This window comes from Canis lupus, chromosome 18 (assembly GCF_011100685.1).
Source record: "Canis lupus familiaris isolate Mischka breed German Shepherd chromosome 18, alternate assembly UU_Cfam_GSD_1.0, whole genome shotgun sequence".
In the NCBI taxonomy this organism is placed as follows: Eukaryota; Metazoa; Chordata; class Mammalia; order Carnivora; family Canidae; genus Canis; species Canis lupus.
In genome coordinates this window covers 50,497,838-50,518,324 of record NC_049239.1, presented here as the reverse complement: position 1 = coordinate 50,518,324, position 20,487 = coordinate 50,497,838, and the positions used below count along the sequence as shown (strand labels likewise).

General features: G+C 47.9%; 1 protein-coding gene and 1 long non-coding RNA gene across 3 annotated transcripts; one reads left to right on the top strand and one right to left on the bottom strand.

The window, feature by feature from the left end:
* Positions 1 to 4,985: 4,985 nt before the first annotated feature.
* Positions 4,986 to 10,195, bottom strand: TMEM134 (transmembrane protein 134). 2 transcript variants are annotated; one of them, XM_038563742.1, is made up of 7 exons: positions 9,957 to 10,195; positions 8,969 to 9,033; positions 8,408 to 8,497; positions 8,179 to 8,255; positions 5,768 to 5,812; positions 5,519 to 5,572; positions 4,986 to 5,336 (listed from the first exon to the last, which is right to left on the bottom strand). In XM_038563742.1, the coding sequence occupies exons 1-7, from the start codon at positions 10,128 to 10,130 to the stop codon at positions 5,254 to 5,256; spliced, it is 588 nt and encodes a 195-aa protein (XP_038419670.1). In that variant the 5' UTR covers positions 10,131 to 10,195; the 3' UTR covers positions 4,986 to 5,253. The 2 variants fall into 2 exon arrangements, with proteins under 2 accessions (XP_038419670.1, XP_038419671.1); XM_038563743.1 differs by lacking the exon at positions 5,768 to 5,812.
* On the top strand, positions 5,499 to 13,692 carry LOC111090992. Its single transcript, XR_005373591.1, has 3 exons — positions 5,499 to 5,836; positions 6,348 to 9,212; positions 12,976 to 13,692. It is a non-coding gene; the product is annotated as an uncharacterized LOC111090992 (long non-coding RNA).
* Positions 13,693 to 20,487: the final 6,795 nt, after the last annotated feature.

The following is a 20,487-nucleotide window of genomic DNA, read 5'->3' as shown; positions in this document are numbered from 1 at the left end:
AGCACCCCAAAGTAGAAGTAGTAGGACCATCTGGAAGAGACCATGAGTACATGCCACCACAAATGGGGTAAACGAAGGGAGAGAGGTGAGAATAGTATGAAACAGAACAGGAAGATTAAAAAGGATAACCCAATAGAACTTCTAAAAATAAAGGATGGGACGCCTGGGTGGCTCAGTGGTTGAGCGTCTACCTTCCGTCCAGGTCGTGATCAGGTCCTGGGATCGAGCCTGCTTCTCCCCCTGCCTGTGTCTCTGCCTCTTTCTGTGTGTCTCTCATGAATAAATCAATATAATCTTTAAAAATAAAACAAATAAAAATAAAAATAAAGGATATAGCCATTGGAATGAAAAAAAGAATCAAGGGGTAAATTAAACACCATATTAGACAGAATTCAATAGAAGATTAATGAATTGGAAGCTAATCTGAGAAATCACCCATAAAGTAGCACTGAGGGATAAACAGATGGAAAATGTTAACGTGTTGTTAAAAGTCAAAAGTCATCAGGAGTCTCAGAAGGAGAGACTATAGAGTGGGCATGAGGCGATCCTCAAAGACAAGAGGACTGAAACTTAAAGGCTTCCACAAAGACAAGCGCTCAGATCGAAGGTACCCCCTGGAGCCTGAGAAGGAGAAATAAGAACAACTGAGAATCTAGGTGCATTTCAGAGGAACTGCAGAATTCAAAAGGAAAACCTTATAAATGACTCAAGACAAAAGTCAGCTGACTTACAAGGAACAGCAATGAGGCTTTATGAAGACTTTTCGTTGGCTACAGTAGATGCCAGAAGACAATGAAATAAGCTGCTCATCAGGCAGAGGAGAAGTCATTGCCAGCCAAGAAGCCTATACCTCACTGAATCATTATTCAAGAATGAAGGTGAAACATCACCTTTTTTTTTTTCAGGAAAGGAGGGCTGAGAAGAGTTTCCCACCCACATGCTCTCTTTGAAGGAATGGCTTCAGTAAAAAGGAAATCCAGATCAGAATGAAGGCAAGTATGTACTAAATTATGATCAGGAAAGCAATCAGTAAGGGAGCCAGGGTGGCTCAGTTAGTGAAGTATCTGCCTTCTGCTCAGGTCATGATCCCAGGGCCCTGGATCAAACCCCGCAGCATCAGGCTCCCTGCTCATGGGGAGTCTACTTCTTCTCCCTCTGTTCCTACCCCCTGCTTGTTCTCTTTCAAATAAATAAATACAATCTTAAAAATAAAGAAAGTGATCAGTAAACACATTGGTGGATCTAAAGAAGGATTAACAATTTAAAAAGTTAGCTTGGGGGATTTTCAAAACAAAGGAGGGACTAAAATAATAGACAAAATAAAATGGGACATGGGAGGGGGTATTTTGGACATGCTGAAATTTTTTTCCCCTCTTTCCTAGAGAAGGATGGATTCACTGTTCAGCTTTAGAGTTTGTTAACCATTTAAAGGTAATCAATGTATAAAAATAGCAATAGAATGTTTTGTTCGACAGTCAAATCCATAGAGGAAGAAAAAAAGGGAAAGTGAAGAATTCTTGGTTAAACCAGTAGAAGGCTACGGAAGAGGGGAAAAAAGTAAAGAAAAGTGGGGTCCATGAAAACATTAAAAGAGAAGGTAGGAAGGGGTTACTTGAGTCACTCTGTCATTTGAGCATCCAACTCTTGATCTCAGGGTCGTGAGTTCAAGCCCTGAGTTGAGCTTCATGCTGGGTATGGAGCCTACTTAAAACAAAAACAAAAACAAAAAACCCCAGAAGGTAGGAAAAATCCTTAAAAAATAAAAATTACAATAATTATGAGCAGTTTTTGGTTAAGAGAGTCTCAGCACCAGAGGAAAGTTTCAATGTTAGATTGAGTTTCCTGTGACTGATGGAGACCCCCAATAACAATACCTTAAAATGGATAGTAGTTTATTTCTTAGGTGAAATCCAGCTGTATAGTCTTCAGGGACCCAAGCTTCTGCTAGCTGCCCTGCCATTCCTGGGATATGCCCATGTTTGTTCATTTTCCAGGTGGCAGGTTGGAGAACAAAGGAGGACAAAGAACGTGAACCACTTATTATTTTTTAAATTTTATTTATTTATTCATAAAAGATACAGAGAGAGGGAGAGACATATGCAGAGGGAGAAGCAGGCTCCCTGCGAGGAGCCTGATACAGGACTTGATCCCAGGACCCTGGCATCACAACCTGAGCCAAAGGTAGATAGATGCTCAACCACTGAGCCACCCAGGCATCCCTGAACATGAACCACTTATACCCCATTAGGTAGGGCTCCTCACCTGGTATAGGTAGCTACAAAGGATGCTGGGAAATGCGGTCTTTATTTGAGGGGGCTGCATGCCATGCTAAAGATCAGAGGTCCTTCTACTGTAGGGCAGAAAGCAGTCAGGAAAGGACAGATACCAGGCTTTTCCCCACAGCCGAGTGCAGGATCTAAGACATACATTCAAGCAGGATAATGAGAATTGAGAGGCTAAAGTTAAAGTGATGGCTTGAAAAACAGGTTTACTAGAAGAAATGAATGAAAGAAAGCTCATCTAAGTACAGGCATAGCAGACAGAAGTGGGCTATGAGGCAAAAAGCACGGAGGATGAAATGAGTCACAACCTGCTAAGGAAATCTAATGTTCCTGGTCTGAACACATCTATCGGTGTATTTTTCAACTAAAAAAATAAGTTACATTCGGAGTTAAGATATTCCTTGTTCCCCGAGGATAGTGTTACTGCCAATCCTGTTTGGATTACATAATCTAACCAGCAAAAATCAAGCACGTTGGTCACATTGAAACTTTAACTGTTGTGATTCAGTGTTTTTTTTTTTTAATTAAAAAAATTTTTTTAAATTTATGATAGTCACAGAGACAGAGAGAGAGAGAGGCAGAGACATAGGCAGAGGGAGAAGTAGGCTCCATGCACCGGGAGCCTGACGTGGGATTCGATTCCGGGTCTCCAGGATCGCGCCCTGGGCCAAAGCCAGGCGCCAAACCGCTGCGCCACCCAGGGATCCCGATTCAGTGTTCTTTTTAAAAATTATTTATTTATTCATGAGAGACACACAGAGAGAGGCAGAGACATAGGCAGAGAGATAAGCAGGCTCCCCGCGGGAAGCCCAATGCAGAACTCGATCCCAGGACCCCGGGATCATAGCCTGAGCTGAAGGCAGACACTCAACCACTGAGCCACCCAGGCACCCTGAAATTTGAATTTTATAAACTTTTATGTGTCTTATTATTCTTTTATTTTCTTTCCCCAATTGTTACTAGACTGTAAAAACCATTTTTAGCTTGGGGACCATATTGGGTCTGTGGGCTATCGCTTGCTGACACTTGCTGTAGTCTTATAATGTGGAGAATCCCAACTTCTGAAATAACTCTGTTTAGATTGTGGAATGACAAGTTATGAGCATGGCAGTGACTCTGTATCAATTGCCTATTTGCTCACAATGAATTGTTTTCATAATTTTCCTTTTTCCCCATGATTATATTCATTGAAATATAATTTTGTCTAGTTAATCTGCTAATATAAATTATGAGCTTATATATTCTGTATGTCTTCTTTCTTTTTTTCACTTTTCTAGGCCAGGTTTTATTTTGTCTTGCCAAAGTATTGGTCCATGATGGATTATATGTGAAAACCAGTCCTTTGCCACAGCTAGTTTGATTTAGGAATTCCTGCATCCAACTGGTGCTCCCCAGAGTGCTTGACTGGGGGCCAAGCAGGAGAGCAGGAGTGGGAGCAGGGGACTGGGTGTTCATTCTTTCAGCAAAGTCACAGAAATCTAAAGACATTGTGCTGCCCTGGTTGCTGCAGACACAGTGGCCAGGTCTCTTCTCAATTGCACACCTGTTTTACTGGGGGAGACAGACTGTAAACATCTAAGTATATGTACAGGCTTTTCCCCACAGCCAAGTGCAGGATCTAAGACATACATTCAAGCAGGATAATGAGAATTGAGAGGCTGAAGTTAAAGTGATGGCTTGAAAAACAGGTTTACTAGGAAAAATGAATGAAATAAATCTCATCTAAGTACAGGCATAGCAGACAGAAGTGGGCTATGAGGCACAGGATCTACCTCAGCCCACAGTCCTTCAGCCAGCCTCTTGAGTGGTCAGCTGGGGATATTCATGCTTTATATCCTCTCCTCTCTCTCCCACACCCAGGTGTCATGGAAGCCTTGGCTTATGTTTCTAACTTTGCCCTTGGGTGAATCAGCTCTCTGGACCTTGGTTTCCTCATCTGCAAAATGGAACTAAGGTGGTGATTATCAGAAATAACCTATGTTAAGTACATAGTGTAGGGTCTGCTGCTTTCTAAGAGCTTGATAAATGGTAGCTATTATGATTTCAGGTTTCAGGGTTCTTGAAGAAACATTCCCTGGCTCTCAAGATTCTGAGATGCTTAGGTTTTCCAAAATTCTCAGATGGATCTGTTGCCAATGTTTCTGTGGTTCAAAGAGTCTTTTATCACTGAGTTCTGTCATATGGGCCTTGCTTCCCATTGTCTTTGCCTCCACTTCTCCCAATCCCTGGACTTGGGAAATAGGGCAGTGGGTGGAGAGGGCTGGGCTGCTGCCTTGTCATGGCCCACAATTGGAGCTGGCTGTGGCAGCCCAGGGCCCCAGAGCCAGGCTGCAACCAGGATACCAGCCTCTAGGCCCCAGGCCTGCGTCATCCAAGTGCCCTTGGCCAGGGCCACCCGGGGCAGGCACCAATGCTGACTCTCTAGGTAGAAAAATGGGCAGGGCCAAGTCGGCTAAGGCCTGGTGGAGTCGGGAGGCTAGAACAACCTCCAGGTTTGCAGGGCAGAGTCCCAGGTTCAGCTCTGTCCCAAAGGCGCAGGTACAAGTCTTGGAGCATCAGGACTGTCACGGGTACAATGAGAAGATGAGTAGTCCTGGAGTCCCTTAGCTCCATCAGCGCTTTCCTCAGTTTTTGTGAGAGGGGAGCTGTGGGCCAGGCTGGTGGCCTGGGCAGGGCTGGAGGGCAAGTAAGATCAATGGTCTCTTTTGGAATTAAGTACATTCTTTTATTAGCACAAAACACCACCAACCCAGCAGCTCCACGGCCCAAGAATAAGTTAAGGCACAGAACAGGCCAGGGGCGACTTTCCCAGGCCTGGGTATTGGGCAAACTTCCTGAACAAACTTCCGAGGGGGCTGGGGGCTGGCGGGTCCCAGAGTTCTTCCCTGGTGAAGAGGGAACCGGAGCGGCGCGGACCCGAAGAGCGCCCCCTGGGGCCGCTCGGAGACAAGGCTGGATCCCGCCCCGCGGCTCACTTCTCGAAGTAGGGCAGGTAGAAGAACTGGAAGCCGCGGTGGCCCTTGACCGCGCAGTAGATGAAGATCACGTGGTAGACTGCGGGGCGGGGCGGGTCAGAGCAGAGGCCCCGGCCCGGCCCCGCCCCTCTCCAGCTCCGGCCCCGCCCCCGCCCCCTCTCCAGCTCCGGCCCCGCCCCCGCCCCGCCCCCTCTCCAGCTCCGGCCCCGCCCCCGCCCCCGCCCCCGCCCCGCCCCGCCCCGCCCCGCCGCCCTTCCGCACCTCCCGGGACCAACAACAGGAAGCCGGGCACAAAGAAGATGGCGCTGGAGACACCTGCAGGAGGAGGGGCAGAGTCAAGGCGGGGGCGAGGGGCAGGGCTCAGGAGGCACTGCCTGGGCAAGTCTCACTGTCCGTGGCTGAAGGGACCGTTTCCTGCTACGAGGGTGGAAGCAAACTCCCGAGGGGGCTGGGAGTTCTTCCCTTGTGGGGGCCCCCCATTTGCCTGCGGAGGTAGGAGGGGTTGCTCACCTGACGAGGGGGCCACCTCCAGTCCCACGGCGATCAGGATCAGCACTGCACACAGATGGAGCCGCGAGGGTGAGGGCAGGAGGAGGGGGTAGGCTCTGGGGACCGGGTGGGGACCTCCAGCCACAACCCCCCAGCTAGGATTAGGCCCGAGGAATGGTATCCCCCACCTGAGCTGAAGGTTCCCTAGCCAGAGACCCTTCCTGGGAAGCTCACCAAGCTCTGTGTTTTCAGAGTAGGGGACCTGGCAGGCCCTGGGAAATGTCTGAAAGGAGATTTTTCTCTGCTCCTTGGTGTGGTCTTTCAGTTAATCGACAAATATTTGTGGAACACCTGCTGTGTGCCTGGTGCGGAGAATCCCACTGGGAAAGGCGAATGAGGTCCCTGCTCTCATGGCCCTTTCCTAATGGTGTAACCAACAAGAATCTCCAAGCTACAACCCCAGTGATAGGGATGTGGTAAGGCCAGGTCAGGCAGCATAGGAGCCTGGGGGATCTGGGAGGGGCTTTTTGGAGGCAGTGGCAACTAAGCTGGGCATGGTAGCAGTAGCAATAGCAGTTAATACTTAGTTACCATTTACCAGGTGCTGCCAGGCACTGGGCTAAGCTTGTCACCTGCCCTGCTTTATTGTCACCATGACTGACTGAAACAGGTATGATCATCCCCATTTCATAGAAGGTGAAACTGAGGCACAGAACGCTGCATTCAGAAGGAAGAGGCAATCTGACTCCAGATGTTTTGCTCTGGGCATTGTACAGGCAGAAAAGGGGAGGAGTGTCCCACACAGAGGGAGCAGCATGGCAAGGGCCCACAGTCAAGAGGGAACTTGGGGCTTTCTAGGAGTTTCCAGCTTTTGGCAAGAGTGGTGAGGCAAGAGACCAGGCCTGAAGAGTTTGGCAGGAGCTGTAGGCAATGGCGAGGGATGTAGACTTTGGCTGAGGACAGTGGGTGTTGGGGAAGTCATGGTTGAATCAGCTTTTCATACCCAGAGGGTCCTGGGTCCCCAGTTAAATAATGGGACTGGGGGGTGGTTGGGGAGCCAGGCTCTGCAGCAAGGTGGGCAATAGAGCACGGAGGCTTGAGGGGCCACCATGGACTGCTATGTGATTTGTACCTTGCACAGAGCACCTCAAGTATGCGATGGGGGCTGGAACACTACTTGCCCCCTAAGCTTAGAGCTGGGGGCCCTGCCACTCAGAGGAGGCGTCTTTTTCTAATTCCCACAAAGGCCCTTTATAGGTCTATGGTGATCTCCAGCCTGGTAATGTCCCTGATGTGGGTTTATTTATTTAGTTTTTTTTAAAAATTATTTATTTATTCATGAGAGACATAGAGAGAGGCAGAGACATAGGCAGAGAGAGAAGCAGGCTCACTGTGGGGAGCCTGATGTGGGACTCCATCCCATGACCAGACCCTCAACCACTGAGCCACCCAGGGGGTCCCTCTGATGTGGGTTTAAATCCCAGTTCATCTACTTCTCAGTTAAGGTCTGAGCAAGTCCCTTTACCTGCCTGAGGCTCTGTCCTTACTTCTGAACAGGAATGGTAATAATGCTTGCCCTCATGGGTATTGAGAGTATGAAATGGGGTAAGGGAGGTGGCCAGTGTGACCAGTGCTCAGCTTGCAGTGGGTACTGGGGAAGTGGTGTCTCCCTCCCCTGCACATAGACACCCAGGGCTGAGTCAAGGACGCTGTTCAGCTTTCTGGCCAGGGGACTTTGACCATCCTGGAGGAAGGAGAGCAGTTGCCACAGCTGGGCTGTCTTTAGGTCTCTTGACCCCAACCCTGTCCTTTCTGGGGATCCTGAGTCCTTAGCACCATAGAATGAGTCAGAAAACATCTGGCTGTGAGATCTGCCTGTTCTGGGCTTCAATTTGCCCATCTGGGTGGGGAGAGGCCCTCATCAGCACTCAGACTCCGGAGAAGGGGAAATGATAGGTGCTCTATGGATCAGGCTGGCAGGGATGGGCATATCTCTGAGCATCTGTCCCCATACAGAACCCCATACAGGTTCTGAGTCATGGCCCTGCCTCTCACCTACTGTGTGACTTCTGTAAGGCAGAAAAAAAAGCCTACCCTGCACCTGGCTCAAAGTAGACTCAGAATAAATGACAGCTGTTACTCTTCTGCTCCCTGATGGAATTCAATGGGCTGAAAGAAAGAAAGAAAGAAAGAAAGAAAGAAAGAAAGAAAAGAAAGAAGAAAAGAAAAGAAAAGAAAGAAAGACAAAAGTTTGGAGTACTAGACTAAGTTCCATTTTCAACTCTGTGCAATTTCCTGGCTGTGTGACCAGGAGACTGGGCCTGCTCCTCCCAAGGATGCAAGGAGGCTCAGTGTGGCAAGGGGATGCAGAGCCTGCACAAAGGAGGACAGACCCCTCATGGGGGTAGGCAGGGGACCCTCAGGACACTCACTCAGCCCCAGCAGCAGGAGCAGGAAGGAGGCCAGCACCACCCGGCGGTTCTTCTGGATCAAAGGGTGTTGAGTCCAGCTGGGTGGCAGGAGAGCAGAATAGGTGTGAGAGGTGACAGGAGCCCAACACCCTCCTGTTACCCTTCCCCACCCAGAGGACTGAGGTGGAAAGCCAGAGCTGCCTGTTCTGGGGCACAGACCCCAGGTGGCTTAAGCAGGGCAAGGTCTCACCTGCAGCAGGCATGGTAGGAGCGCTGGGTGCTATTGCTGATGGTGCTGAAGGACCACTGGGAGCTGCGGATGGACGTTCGGCTGGAATCCCTGCAGGCCAGGTGGGTCCAGTGGGAGGCAGGGGAAGCAAGGAAGGGGTCATAATGACGTGGTCAGGGATGGTGCAGGGAGCACTGAGAGGGGACAGGGTGAAGAGGAATTCAGGGGCTGGGGTCTCTGACAGTACTGAGAGTGGACAAAAGGTGGGGGTTCAAGCTAGGGATTCCTGCAGGACAGGTGATCTGCGGGAAGGTAGGGGCCAGACCAGGCTGCGGGGGGTGGGGGGGGTTCTTCAGGATAAAGAGCCTGGTGGGACTGGGTGGGTGAAACGGGCACTGGGGTAGGGGGACCCTGCAGGACAGGAGAACCCATGAGGGGAGTGGGGATCAAGCTAGGAATTCTTGTAGGGCAGAATGTGAGGGAGCTGAGTGATGTGAGGTGGAAGACTGGCCAGGGACCTGGGGAACAGGAACCAGAAGCATAGGGCTAGAAGTACAGGGTGGGTCCCCACCTGGCCCTGACCTGGTGCCGACTCCCCCATCGGGCTCCGCAGAGGGCTGGGCTCCATCCTCATCGTTCTCCAGGTTCTATTCCAGAACACAGGGCTCAGAGGGGTGGTTGGGCCCAGGCCCTTCCCACTCCCCTCTCAGGGAGAGGAGGAAAGCAATGCCACACAGCTGTTTGCCTGGCTGCCTGACAGCTGCTCACCTGGCCCTCCACCCTCCCCGCAAAACGGGTTTGATGATTCACAGAAACCGAAACCCAGGTAGGAGGTGGGTGCTGGGGGCTTAGGGGGCTGGGGGTTGGCAGGAGCCACAGGGGCTGTTTGAGGGCTCCTAGCATGGGTCCCAAGCCAGGAGTTCTCTCATGTTTGGGAGTCAGGGTGGAGCTTTCAGAATGGTATTTCAGAGGCCCAGTTGGAGGCTCCGGATTTGGGGTGCCAAGGAAAGGCAGAAGCCCATGGTTTCCAGGCTTGGGGCTCAGGAATCCGGTACAGGTCTCCCAAGGAAAGGATCCTAGAGTTGGTGGAAGTCCTCTAGGGAGAATGGAGATTTCCAGTTCAGTAGAGTCAGGGCACGTGCAAGGATTCATCCTGTGAGTGTGGGGGTGGGGGAACCTCCAGCTGGGGTGGGGACTTCTAGAACACAAGACGGAGGAGTAGAAGGCTCAAGGGTCTGCTCTGGGGTATGGGCAAGGTCTGGATCAGGTACAGAAGAGCTCTCCAGCCCAGGGCGGGGGAGGGGATTGGGTGAGTACCCAGGATGGGTGGGACACCGGGTGGGATTTCCAGCTGGGGCTAGAGGACTGACTGGCTCCCGGGTTCCGGTTGTGGACTCTCCAGCAGCGGCTGGGGACCGAAATCAGAGCTGAGGTCTGGGCAGGGCCCTGGACCAGTGGCCACGCAGGCTGGGGCCCCGAGGCAGATTTCCCTTGAGTTGGGGCTCTCCAGGGTCCGGCCTGGGGTCGCGCCCGGACCCGGGCTGGGGCTGAGGTGGTCCGGGCCGTTCACCTGGTAGCGCAGCCGGGACTGCTTGTCCTCGTCGGCCACCTCGAACCGGGCCCGGCGCTCGAAGTGCAGCGGCCCGAAGCGGGCGACTCCGCTGAATTCGGGCCCCGGGCCCGCGTCCTCCAGGGACAGCTCGAAGGCGTCATCGATGCTGAACTGGGGCCGGGCGGCGCTCATGGCCCCGGCCCGCTCAGGCGCCCCTCGCCGCCGCCATCCGCGCCCGCTCGCCCCGAGCGCCACGGTCCCGCCCCCGCACGCAGGGCCCGCCCCGGGGCGCAGTCTTGGGAGCGCGGCTGCCCGGCGCCCGGGCCGAAGCCCCGCCCCTTCTCGGCAGGCCCGAGTTGCCGAGCGCCGAGGGGGGCAGTGGGCGGGGCCTCCTTTGGGGACAGCACGGGGGCCCGGGCGCCTCCTAGCGGCCGCCTGCGCGCTGCACTCGGAGGCAGTCGGTCGGTCTGTGTCATGGGCTTGGAGGGCGTCGGGGTCAGGCTCCCAGCCTGAGACGGGGCCTTCTGCGTCCCAGCCCGCGCCTAGAGAGCCAAGGAGACCCCTGGGACCAGACTGTCCCCACCCAGACTCACCGCAGATGTGCGCGGGATGCGCATTCTCACCACTGCAGATGTGGAAACTGAAAACACTGAGGCCCAGAAAGCTTACGTGGCTTCCATTCCTCCCATCCAGTCTCCACTCAGCAGCCAAAGTGGTCTTTTAAAATCTATCTGATCTTTTTCTCTGTGTGTTATTTTAAAAAAAGACTTATTTGAGAGACAGACAGTGGGAGCAGGGGGAGGGACCAAGGGGGAGAGAGAAAATCCGCAAGCCAACTTCATCTGAGCGTGGAGTCCTATGTGGCCTGATTCCAGGACCCTGAGATTGTGACCTGAAGCAGAAACCAAGAGTTGGCCACTTAAGAACTGAGTCACCGAGGCGCCCCTCTCTGTGTGTTATTCTTAAGGAAAAAAAAGTTTTGTTTTGTTTTTTAAAGTATGCAGTTAAGTCACTCTGTATAAAACCGTCCCTTGGTTTTCTGTTGTGGTTGAAATAATATCTGAGCCCTTTTTGACTACGGCCCACAAAACTGAATGTACTGGTTCCTACCTACCTATCCAATCTTATCAAGCCTCCTCTGCTCCTCTTTCACCCACTCAGCAACACAGGTCAAACTCATTCTCATCTTAGGGCCTTTGCACATGCTGTTCTCTATGCCTGGAAAGCACTTAACCTTGTTCTTTCACAACTGGGCCCTTTCATCATCTGGGTCCCTTCATTATCTGCGTCCCTGCTCAAATGTTCCCTCTCAGAGGTGCCATCCCTGACCAGGCAATTTAAAGTCAATTTCACATTCCACAGCACTTACCTGAAATTAACTTATTTTATTTACGCTGTTGTTTTATTCACCACTGTGTCCACAGTGCCTAGAACAGTGTTTGGCACTGAGTAGATGCTCCTTAAATATTTGTGGATGGAATGAATGAATGAATGAATGAATGAATGCTTTGCCAGAATCCCAAATGCTTACAGGTGATAGAACTGGGAAACCAAGCTCACCTAGCTCTAGGATGCTTATCCTCCACCCACCACACTGCATTGTATGACCTCATGGACCGAGGTGAATCAACCCTACTTCTCAGTTTATGACACATCATCATGGTGAACCAGGCCCCTCTCAGTGTGCTCAGTCAGCTTTCCTGAATCCTGGCCGGTTCTCTACTACACGTGGCTTGGCTGTTATATGGATATTTGCAAATCACAAACGTGGTATCCTGTATAAAACTCATTCTGTTGTTCCTTACATTTTGATACTCAACGCTAATGTCTTCCACATCCATCTCCTTTGTTGCTTCTACCAGTTGCATGCAGCATGCCATGTTGAGCGTCCAGCACTTTTATTATCCACCACACCTTTCAGTGATGCACACTTAGCCTGGCCTCAGTGCTCCTGTCACATACATCACTGCCATGAACACCTTCATGTTACCTCCTTATGAATTGTGGGAGAATTCTTGAAGTAGGACTTCCACGCCATAGAGTGCAGGTGCAAGCACTCTTGATTTCACAAAGCACTGAAGATGCTCTCCTGGGTGGCTGTATGAATTTTCACACTTACCGTGAGGGTTCTGGGTTTCTCTTAACACTTGATACTAATTTTCTAATGCTTACTAATCTGATGAATCTAAAGTGGTTCCTAATTTCCATCTAGGTTCTCTGACAACTGGGGAATTTGAATAGCTCTTCATGCTCTTGGCAGTCATGGTAGTTCTCTTTTCTGAAAACTGTTCATATCCTTTGTCCATTTTTTTTTCTTTTGGGTTTCTAGCCTTCTTTCTGCTGATTGGCATGTCTCTACATAGCTGAGTATCAATGACTGCTGTTGTGCATCTTTTCTCTGTCTTTGTCTCCTTATCTTGTCTAAGCTTCCCTTAGTTAAAAAAGCTTGGAGTGCTGGGATGGAGTGCAGGCTGGGGCCCACATCGCATGCGGGCGTTCTCAGTGAGCACAGCCTTGGCTCCTGCTGGGCTCCAACCAACAGATGATGAGGGCTCTGGGTGCCGGTGCTGCCCAGGAGTGGGTATTGGGATGGGCCCCTACCTCCTCTCCCAAGCCCAGCACTCTCCCTCATTGACCTGCAGGTGGTGCCCCAAGAACTCTACCCGGGCTCAGTTGAGAAATCTGTTCAAATCTGTTCAACTCCACTGGGGAGTTCAAAGACTGCTCCAGGACCTGTGAGTGTGGTTGAACTCCTTAACTATTTGACCAACTTCTGTTTCAGCTGCCTTTCTTTCCCGTTGCAACATATGCCTTCTTCAAACGAGGCTGCAAGGGGATCCACATTCCTGCCATCTTCTACTTAGTTCACATCGTGACAACCTGAATTCTGGTTCTCTCCACATTTCTATTTGAGGACTTCTCTAAAGCCAGTGGTTTCAAAGGACAAGGACCTAAAACTTTCCATGAACAACTAACCCTTCTGTGTGTCTATGCCTCCTATTTTCTCATTCTTATGCTTTTGCTTTTTGTATTCCAGAGTCCCTCCTACAAGTAGGAGAAGAAAAGAAAGGAAAAGAGAAATAACCACTGGCCCTGGGTAGAGATGCCCACAGGGCAGTTTCCTAATGGACCCAGTGTGAGGAAAACTCAGAACCCATGTCTTCAGGAGCATTTGAAACACCAGCAGCAGCACTCAGGAGGAAGATGCTGGCAGGAGCCACATGGAATGCTTGCCTTCTAAGGACCACCAGGCCAATCACCAGAGGATGGACAGAGGGCTGTGGGCTAGGTTATTGGGAAGTGGTGCCAAATACTTCACTGTGTGCCCAACTTCCATCATGAGCAGGACCAGACCAGAAACTGCATAAACTTCCCAAGAAACATGGTCTCCTTGGCATGTTCATGAGTCATTTGACCCACAATATTCATATGACTGAACCCTGGAGCTAGGTTAGCTTGGGTTATTTTTCATGGGTTTCTGTAGCATATCACTAATTAGCAAAATGAAGCGCAGAATTTTTCAGGCCACTTTTTAAGCTTGAAATTATGTCTCTTTAACATTTGTTAAGAACTATATCATATTTTCTGGCCCCTACCCATGGAGGAAAAGTACTGTGTAAGAGGTTTGGGATTGTTTTTAAATTAATTAATTCTTTTTATAGATTTTATTATATTATTTATTATTAAAGATTTTATTTATTTATTCATGAAAGAGGCAGAGACATAGGCAGAGGGAGAAGCAGGCTCCTCGAGGGGAGCCTGATGCGGGACTCAATTCCAGGACCCTGGGATCATGCCCTAAGCCGAAGGCAGACACAGCCACTGAGCCACCCAGGCGTCCCTATGGATTTTATTTTTAAGTAATCTGTATACCCAGCCTGAGGCTCAAACTTATGACCCTGAGATCAAGGGGTTGCGTGCTTTACCAACTGAGCCAGCCAGGTGCCCCTGTACGAGGTTTAAACATATTTTTCCTCAGGGATCAGCCCTGGTATGACTTTCAGTCAGAAATGGGTTAAACTGGAAGGTGTTTTGTTTCTGTCTTGAACAGGTCATCCCAGAACAGATTTTTTAAAAACACTCCTTATTTATCCTCTTTCTAAAACATAATCTTCTATGTTTTTTAAAATTAATTTTTATTTATTATTTTAAAAAATATTTTCTTTATTTATTTGAGAGAGAGAGAGAGATAGTAACAGAGATAGCAAGACAGAGCGCGAGTGAGTAGAGGGAGAAGCAGACTCCCTGCTGAGCACGGAGCCCAATTTGGGGCTTGATGCAAGTCCCTGGGATCATGACCTGAACTTAACTGACTGAGCCATGGCACAGTCTTCTGTGCTTTTACAGACCACCTGACATAAGTCCCTTTACTTTGAAGCCTTGTGTCTCCAACCTGATCTAGAAGTGTGCTTCCTATGGGATAACTTCACCCTTCCTAAGAGTTTCCTCATCTTTCCAGGCTTGTTCTCAGTAGAAGGCCAGGGGCAGCTGGGCATGACATGTCCATTGTGTAAATCTAGAATCTCTTCATGGTAGTACTTGGTATTCCTTAGCTTTCTCTAAATTCATACCCAAGGCCAACTCAAAAAAACCAAACAAAGAAAAACTGGTGAACACACATGGAAAATGGAAACTTTCCCTGTTTCATTTCCTCTTTTTGTCTGTTTTGCTCACAAGTCATATTGGTCTGCTTGTTGGCAGTTTCACCTGAGTCATGTGTCTGATCCAAATAAGGGTAGTTGCTGACCACTGCCTGATTTGTTTTGTGGACTGGGGGCTACAGGGCCCAGGATTCTCTCACAAGGAGTTAGATATACACTTCAAAGGGAAAGAGGTAGATCATGCTATTTGAAAATAAATATTTAGGGATGCCTGGGTGGCTCAGTGGTTGGGTGTCTGCCTTGGGTTCAGGGCCTGATTCCCCAGTCGGGGATCAAGTCCCACATTGGGCTCCCTGCTGGGAGCCTGCTTGTGTCTCTGCCTCTCTCTGTGTGTCTCTCATGAATAAATAAATAAAATATTAAAAAAAGAAAACAAAAATGTATTGTGTTTCCTTCCAAAGTTTTGGGAATTTACAAGACAGAAAGAGGAAAAGAAAGGATCAAAGTTTACAGACTACTTAGTTCAGGCTGAGAAGGCAAGAGGTGAGAGCCTGTGGCCACTGGGTATTCTCCAGCAGATATGCATTCCCATCTGAAACAATCCCCCCCTCCCCGCCCCCGTTTTGTTTACTGCCTTCAGAGATGCTGCATTCCTTTACACGCCATCTTTCACAACATACTTGGGTCATTCAAGTCACTGGAATGTTACAGAGGTTTTTGGGGTTTGGTTTTGTTTGTCCCCTGCTATAAAACAAAAATTTCAGTTCATTTCTGAAAAACAAATTGGTCAGCAAATTAATTTTGTTCTGCTTCTCCTTTACACAAAGATTCATTAAAAGAAAAAAAAAGATCCTCAGTTTTATATATTCAAGTCCATCAGGTTTCTGCTCTTTGAGTTTTATTTGAAGTATTTCCTCACCCTGAGATCACAAAGATATTCTCCAACTTCATATTCTACTGGTCTGATAGTTTTACGATCCAGAAAAGTGTTGCAACAAGGTAGTTCACTGACTCTGGAGCCAAGCTACACTGGAATTCCAGTCTTCTCCTTACTAACACTAGGATTTTGGAGGGTTAGGACAAGGGTGAAAAACTTAAGGGGACTTCAATGGACCAAGCAAGATCATAATACTTTAAAGCACTATTTTTAAAAATAAAATTTAAGGCAAAAATACATGATTAACCAAATATCAACATTTTATTTTATTATTATTTTAAAAATATTTTATTTATGTATTTAATTTAGAGGGGCACCTGGTTAGTTCAGTTGGTTAAGTGTCTGACTCTTGGTTTTGGCCCAGGTCGTGATCTCAGGGTCCTTGGATCGAGCCCCCCGTTGGCTCCATACTGAGCGCAAAGTCTACTTGAGATTCTCTCTCTCCCTCTGCACCTTCCCTTCCTCAAATAAATAATCTTTATGCATTTATTTAAGAGAGAGAGAGAGAGTGTGTCCGAGCAGGGGGAAGAGCAGAGGGGGGAGAGAGAGAGAAAGAGAGAGAGAAACATAAGCAGACTCCACGCAGAGCATGGAACCCAATGAGGGGCTCCATCCCATGATCCCGAGATCATGACCTGAGCTGAAATGAAGAGTCAGGGGCTTAAGCGACTGAGCCACCCAGGTGCCCCAAAATATCAACATTTTAATAAAGACACGATTTGACTTTGCATGACTCATGTCACTCACCTCACCCTAGTCCAACCTTGAGCAAGTTACATAAACTCTGTGCCTTAGTTTCCTCTTTTGTCGGATGGAAGTAATAATAGTATTTCCTTTATAGCATTAATTTAGGATTAAATTAGTTAATGCATACTAAGGGGCATAACACTGTGACTGGCACATATAAACACTCGATCCATTTTTAACACCATTAGGTATTACAATTTATATTAAGATACTTAACCCTACAGATTCTGTCTTTGGATGTGGTACAAGAAGGGATCTGTAGTTATTTCAGTGTAGAGTGAACCAGTTTTCCCAGCATTGCCTACCAACCAGTTCTTTCTCCCTCTGAACTGTGGTGCCACTTTTATCACATATCAAGTATATAGTTGTTAACATGTATATCTATTTTAAGCTCTCTTTTGGGTCTTTGGTCAGCTTGACTAATTCTCAGTATCACATGCTTTTTATATTATTATGGTTTGCCATGTGGTTTATTTATTTATTTTTATTTTTTTATTTTTTTACATTTTTTAAATTTTATTTATTTATTCATGAGAGACACACACACACACAGAGAGAGAGAGAGGCAGAGACACAGGCAGAGGGAGAAGCAGGCTCCACACAGACAGCCTGACGTGGGACTCGATCCCAGGTCTCCAGGATCACACCCCGGGCTGCAGGTGACGCTAAACCGCTGCGCCACCGGGCTGCCCTATTTTTTTTTTAATTTTTTATTTTTACTTATGATAGTCGCACAGAGAGAGAGAGAGAGAGGCAGAGAGACATAGGCAGAGGGAGAAGCAGGCTCCATGCACCGGGAGCCCGACGTGGGATTCGATCCCGGGTCCCCAGGATCGTGTCCTGGGCCAAAGGCAGGCGCTAAACCGCTGCGCCACCCAGGGTTCCCTGCCATGTGGTTTAAAATATGATAAGCCACCCTCCCACCCCCCACCTTTGGTCATCTTTTTCTTTTCTTTTATTATTTTTTAAGATTTTATTTATTTATTCATGACACACACACACACACATGTACAGCACAGGCAGAGGGAGAAGCAGGCTCTATTCCATGCAGGGAGCCTGATGTGGGACTCGATTCCAGGTCTCTAGGACCACACCCTGGGCTGAAGGCGGCGCTAAACCGCTGAGCCACCCAGGCTGCCCCTCTTTTTTTTTTTTTAAGATTTTATTTATTCATGAGAGACACACAGAGAGAGAAAGGCAGAGACATAGTCGATCCTCAGACTCCAGGATCACATCTAGTTTCCAGAGGCCAATGCTGGGCTGAAGGCAGACGCTCAACTGCTGAGCCACCCAGGCATCCCTGGTCATCTTTTTCAAACTTGACCTAGCTTTTCATTCTTCTATAGAAATATTACAAAAATTGTTTTCTAGTTCTTAAAGTTTTTTTTTTTTTAATTTTCACTGGGATTTCCATTAAATTTCTAGATTGATTTCGGGAGAAGTCTATTTCAAATGTTAAGCTCTTTCATTCAATAAAAAGGTATGTCACTGAAGTTATTCATGTCTTCACTTATGTCCTTAAAATATTTTCTCTCTAAAAAGTTCCAGGCTGTGCTTTTATTTCCTAAATACTGAGTTTTACTGCTCTTGTGAATGGTATCTTATTTTTTTCTTTTTTCTTTTTTTTAAAGATTTTATTTATTTATTCATGAGAGACACACACACACACACAGACACAGGCAGAGGGAGAAGCAGGCTCCATGCAGGGAGCCCGACATGGGACTCGATCCCGGGTCTCCAGGATCACACCCTGGACTGAAGGCGGCGCTAAACCGCTGAGCAACTGAGCCACCCGGGCTGCCCTTTTTTCTTTCTTTTTTTTTTTTTTTTTTTTTAAAGATTTTATTTATTCATGAGAAACAGAGAGAGAGAGAGAGAGAGGCAGAGACATAGGCAGAGGGAGAAGCAGGCTACATGCAGGGAGCCTGATGTGGGACTTGATCCCGCGTGTCCAGGATCACACCCTGGGCCGAAGGCGGCGCTAAACCTCCGAGCCACCTGGGCTGCCCGGTATCTTATTTTCTATTACATTTTTTTAGTGGATTATTGATGTTATGAAGAGTGTTATTAGTTTTTGGTAGCTTTATTTTATATTCCTGCAATACTGCAGAATTCTCTAATTTTTTTAAATTAAACTTTTAATTTCCTTATTCATGAGAGACACAGAGGGAGGCAGAAACATAGGCAGAGGGAGAAGCAGGCTTCCCATGGGGAGACTGATGCAGGACTGGATCCCAGGACCCTAGGCTCACAACCCAGCCAAAGACAGATGCTCAACCACTGAGCCACCCAGGCATCCCAAAATTCTCTAATTTGTTAAAAATAGTCTGCCCATAGATTCTTATTTTTTTTTAAGATTTTATTTATTCACTCATGAGAGTCAGAGAGAGAGACTGAGAGAGAGAAAGAGAGAGAGAGAGAGAGAGAGGCAGAGACAGAAGCAGGCTCCATGCAGGGAGCCCAACGTGGGACTCCATCCCGGGTCTCCAGGATCAGGCCCTGGGCTGAGGGTGGCACTAAACTGCTGAGCCACCCAGGCTGCCCTGTCCAAAGATTCTGTTGGATTTTCTATGTAGAGGGAATTACTCTTACAATTTATTTTCCTTGGTTCATTGCTTTGGCCAGGACTTCCAGTACTGTGCTAAACAGCATCATTGGTAGAGAGTATTAATTTTTTTTGAAGATTTATTTATTTATTCATGAGAGAGAGAGGCAGAGACATAGGCAGAGAGAGAAGCAGGCTCCACTCAGGAAGCCTGATATGGGACTCGATCAATGGACCCAGGATCACGCCCTGAGTCAAAGGCAGATGCTCAACTGCTGAGCCACCCAGGCATCCCTAGAGAGCATTACTTGTCTTGTTCCTGATATTGAAGGGGATGGGAATACTTATTCCATCATACTTAATCATGTATGGCTTTTTATCAATCTGAGAAGTTTCCTCTTTTTCCTAACCGTAAGGTTTTGGTGTTTTTAAAAAGATCTATTTATTTATTTTTAGAGAGAGAGCAAGGGGAGGGACAGAGGGAGAGAATCTCAAGCAGACTTCTCCCTGGATGCAGGGCTCAATCTCACGATCCTGAGGTCATGACCTGAGCTGAAATTAAGAGTTGGATGCTCAACTGACTGAGCCACCCAGGTGTCCCACTAAACTGTAAGTTTTCATTATTTAGCCATAGAACTTTATCAAATGCTTTTCCTGAATATTTTGAGATAACCATATGAGTTTTCTCCTTTAGTTCACTGATGTGATAAATTATAATGATAGATGTTTCTATCTATTCTGAAGCATTCTTACATTAATGGAATGAGCTATATTTGATCTTGATGCTTTTTTTTTTTTTGAAAAAAGTTTAGGGGTGCCTGAGTGGCTCAACTGGGTAAGTGTCTGCCTTCGGCTCAGGTCATGATCTTTGGGTCCTGGGATGGAGCCCTGCATTGGGCTCCCTGCTCAGCAGGGAGTTTGCTTCTCTCTCTTCCTCTGCCCCTCCTCCTGCTTGTGCTCTCTCTCTCTCTCTCAAATAAATAAATAAAATCTTTAAAAAAATGCCGGTCAGTTTTCCTCTTTTTCCCTTTTTTGGAACAATTTATAAATAAGATACAGGCTACTTGTGTTTTCTGTTTTTTTAAGATTTTATTTACTTATTTATTCATGAGAGACACAGACAGAGAGGCAGAGACACAGGCAGAGGGACAAGCAGGCTCCATGCAGGGAGCCCGATGTGGACCTTGGGATCACGCCCTGAGCCAAAGGCAGACAGACGCGCAACCGCTGAGCCACCCAGGCGTCCCAGGCTGCTTGTTGCTTCAGAATTTGGCAGTGATGGCCTATAAAAAACTTTCTGTTGGTAAAAAGCAAAAGCGAAAACCAACCAAACAAAGCACATTTCCCTTTCACCTCTGAGGTCCCACCTTTCTCAGGGGACTTCTTGTGGGAAATGAACTCTCACTGTGTCACTGTCCCATGCACTTAGCACCTGGGTCAGAGGGCAGGGACAATAACCCTTCCTAGTTAGGAGGGTAGGATGAAGACAGGTCACAGTTCTCAAGACATTCCCCTGACTGGAGCACCTAATCCTTTAAATTGGGTGAAGGCTCCTACTGCTATTGATCACAGCTAGTTTCCAGAAGCCAAGAAAAACCTTGTTGTAGCCCCCAAAGTACGTCATTTCTATCAGTCATGTATTTCCTAATACTTATTGCACACCTACTGTGTGCCTGACACTGGATTCAGTGGCCGACTCACCCACTCCTGACCCCACCA

Excerpts from the sequence above, each read along its gene's own strand:
- TMEM134 (XM_038563742.1), bottom strand. The coding sequence starts at position 10,130 with ATGAGCGCCGCCCGGCCCCAGTTCAGCATCGATGACGCCTTCGAGCTG. Across the intron at positions 8,256-8,407 it reads TCCTACCATGCCTGCTGCAG|CTGGACTCAACACCCTTTGA; the intron begins GTGAGACCTTGC and ends CCTGCCACCCAG. Across the intron at positions 5,573-5,767 it reads GGAGGTGGCCCCCTCGTCAG|GTGTCTCCAGCGCCATCTTC; the intron begins GTGAGCAACCCC and ends CTCCTCCTGCAG.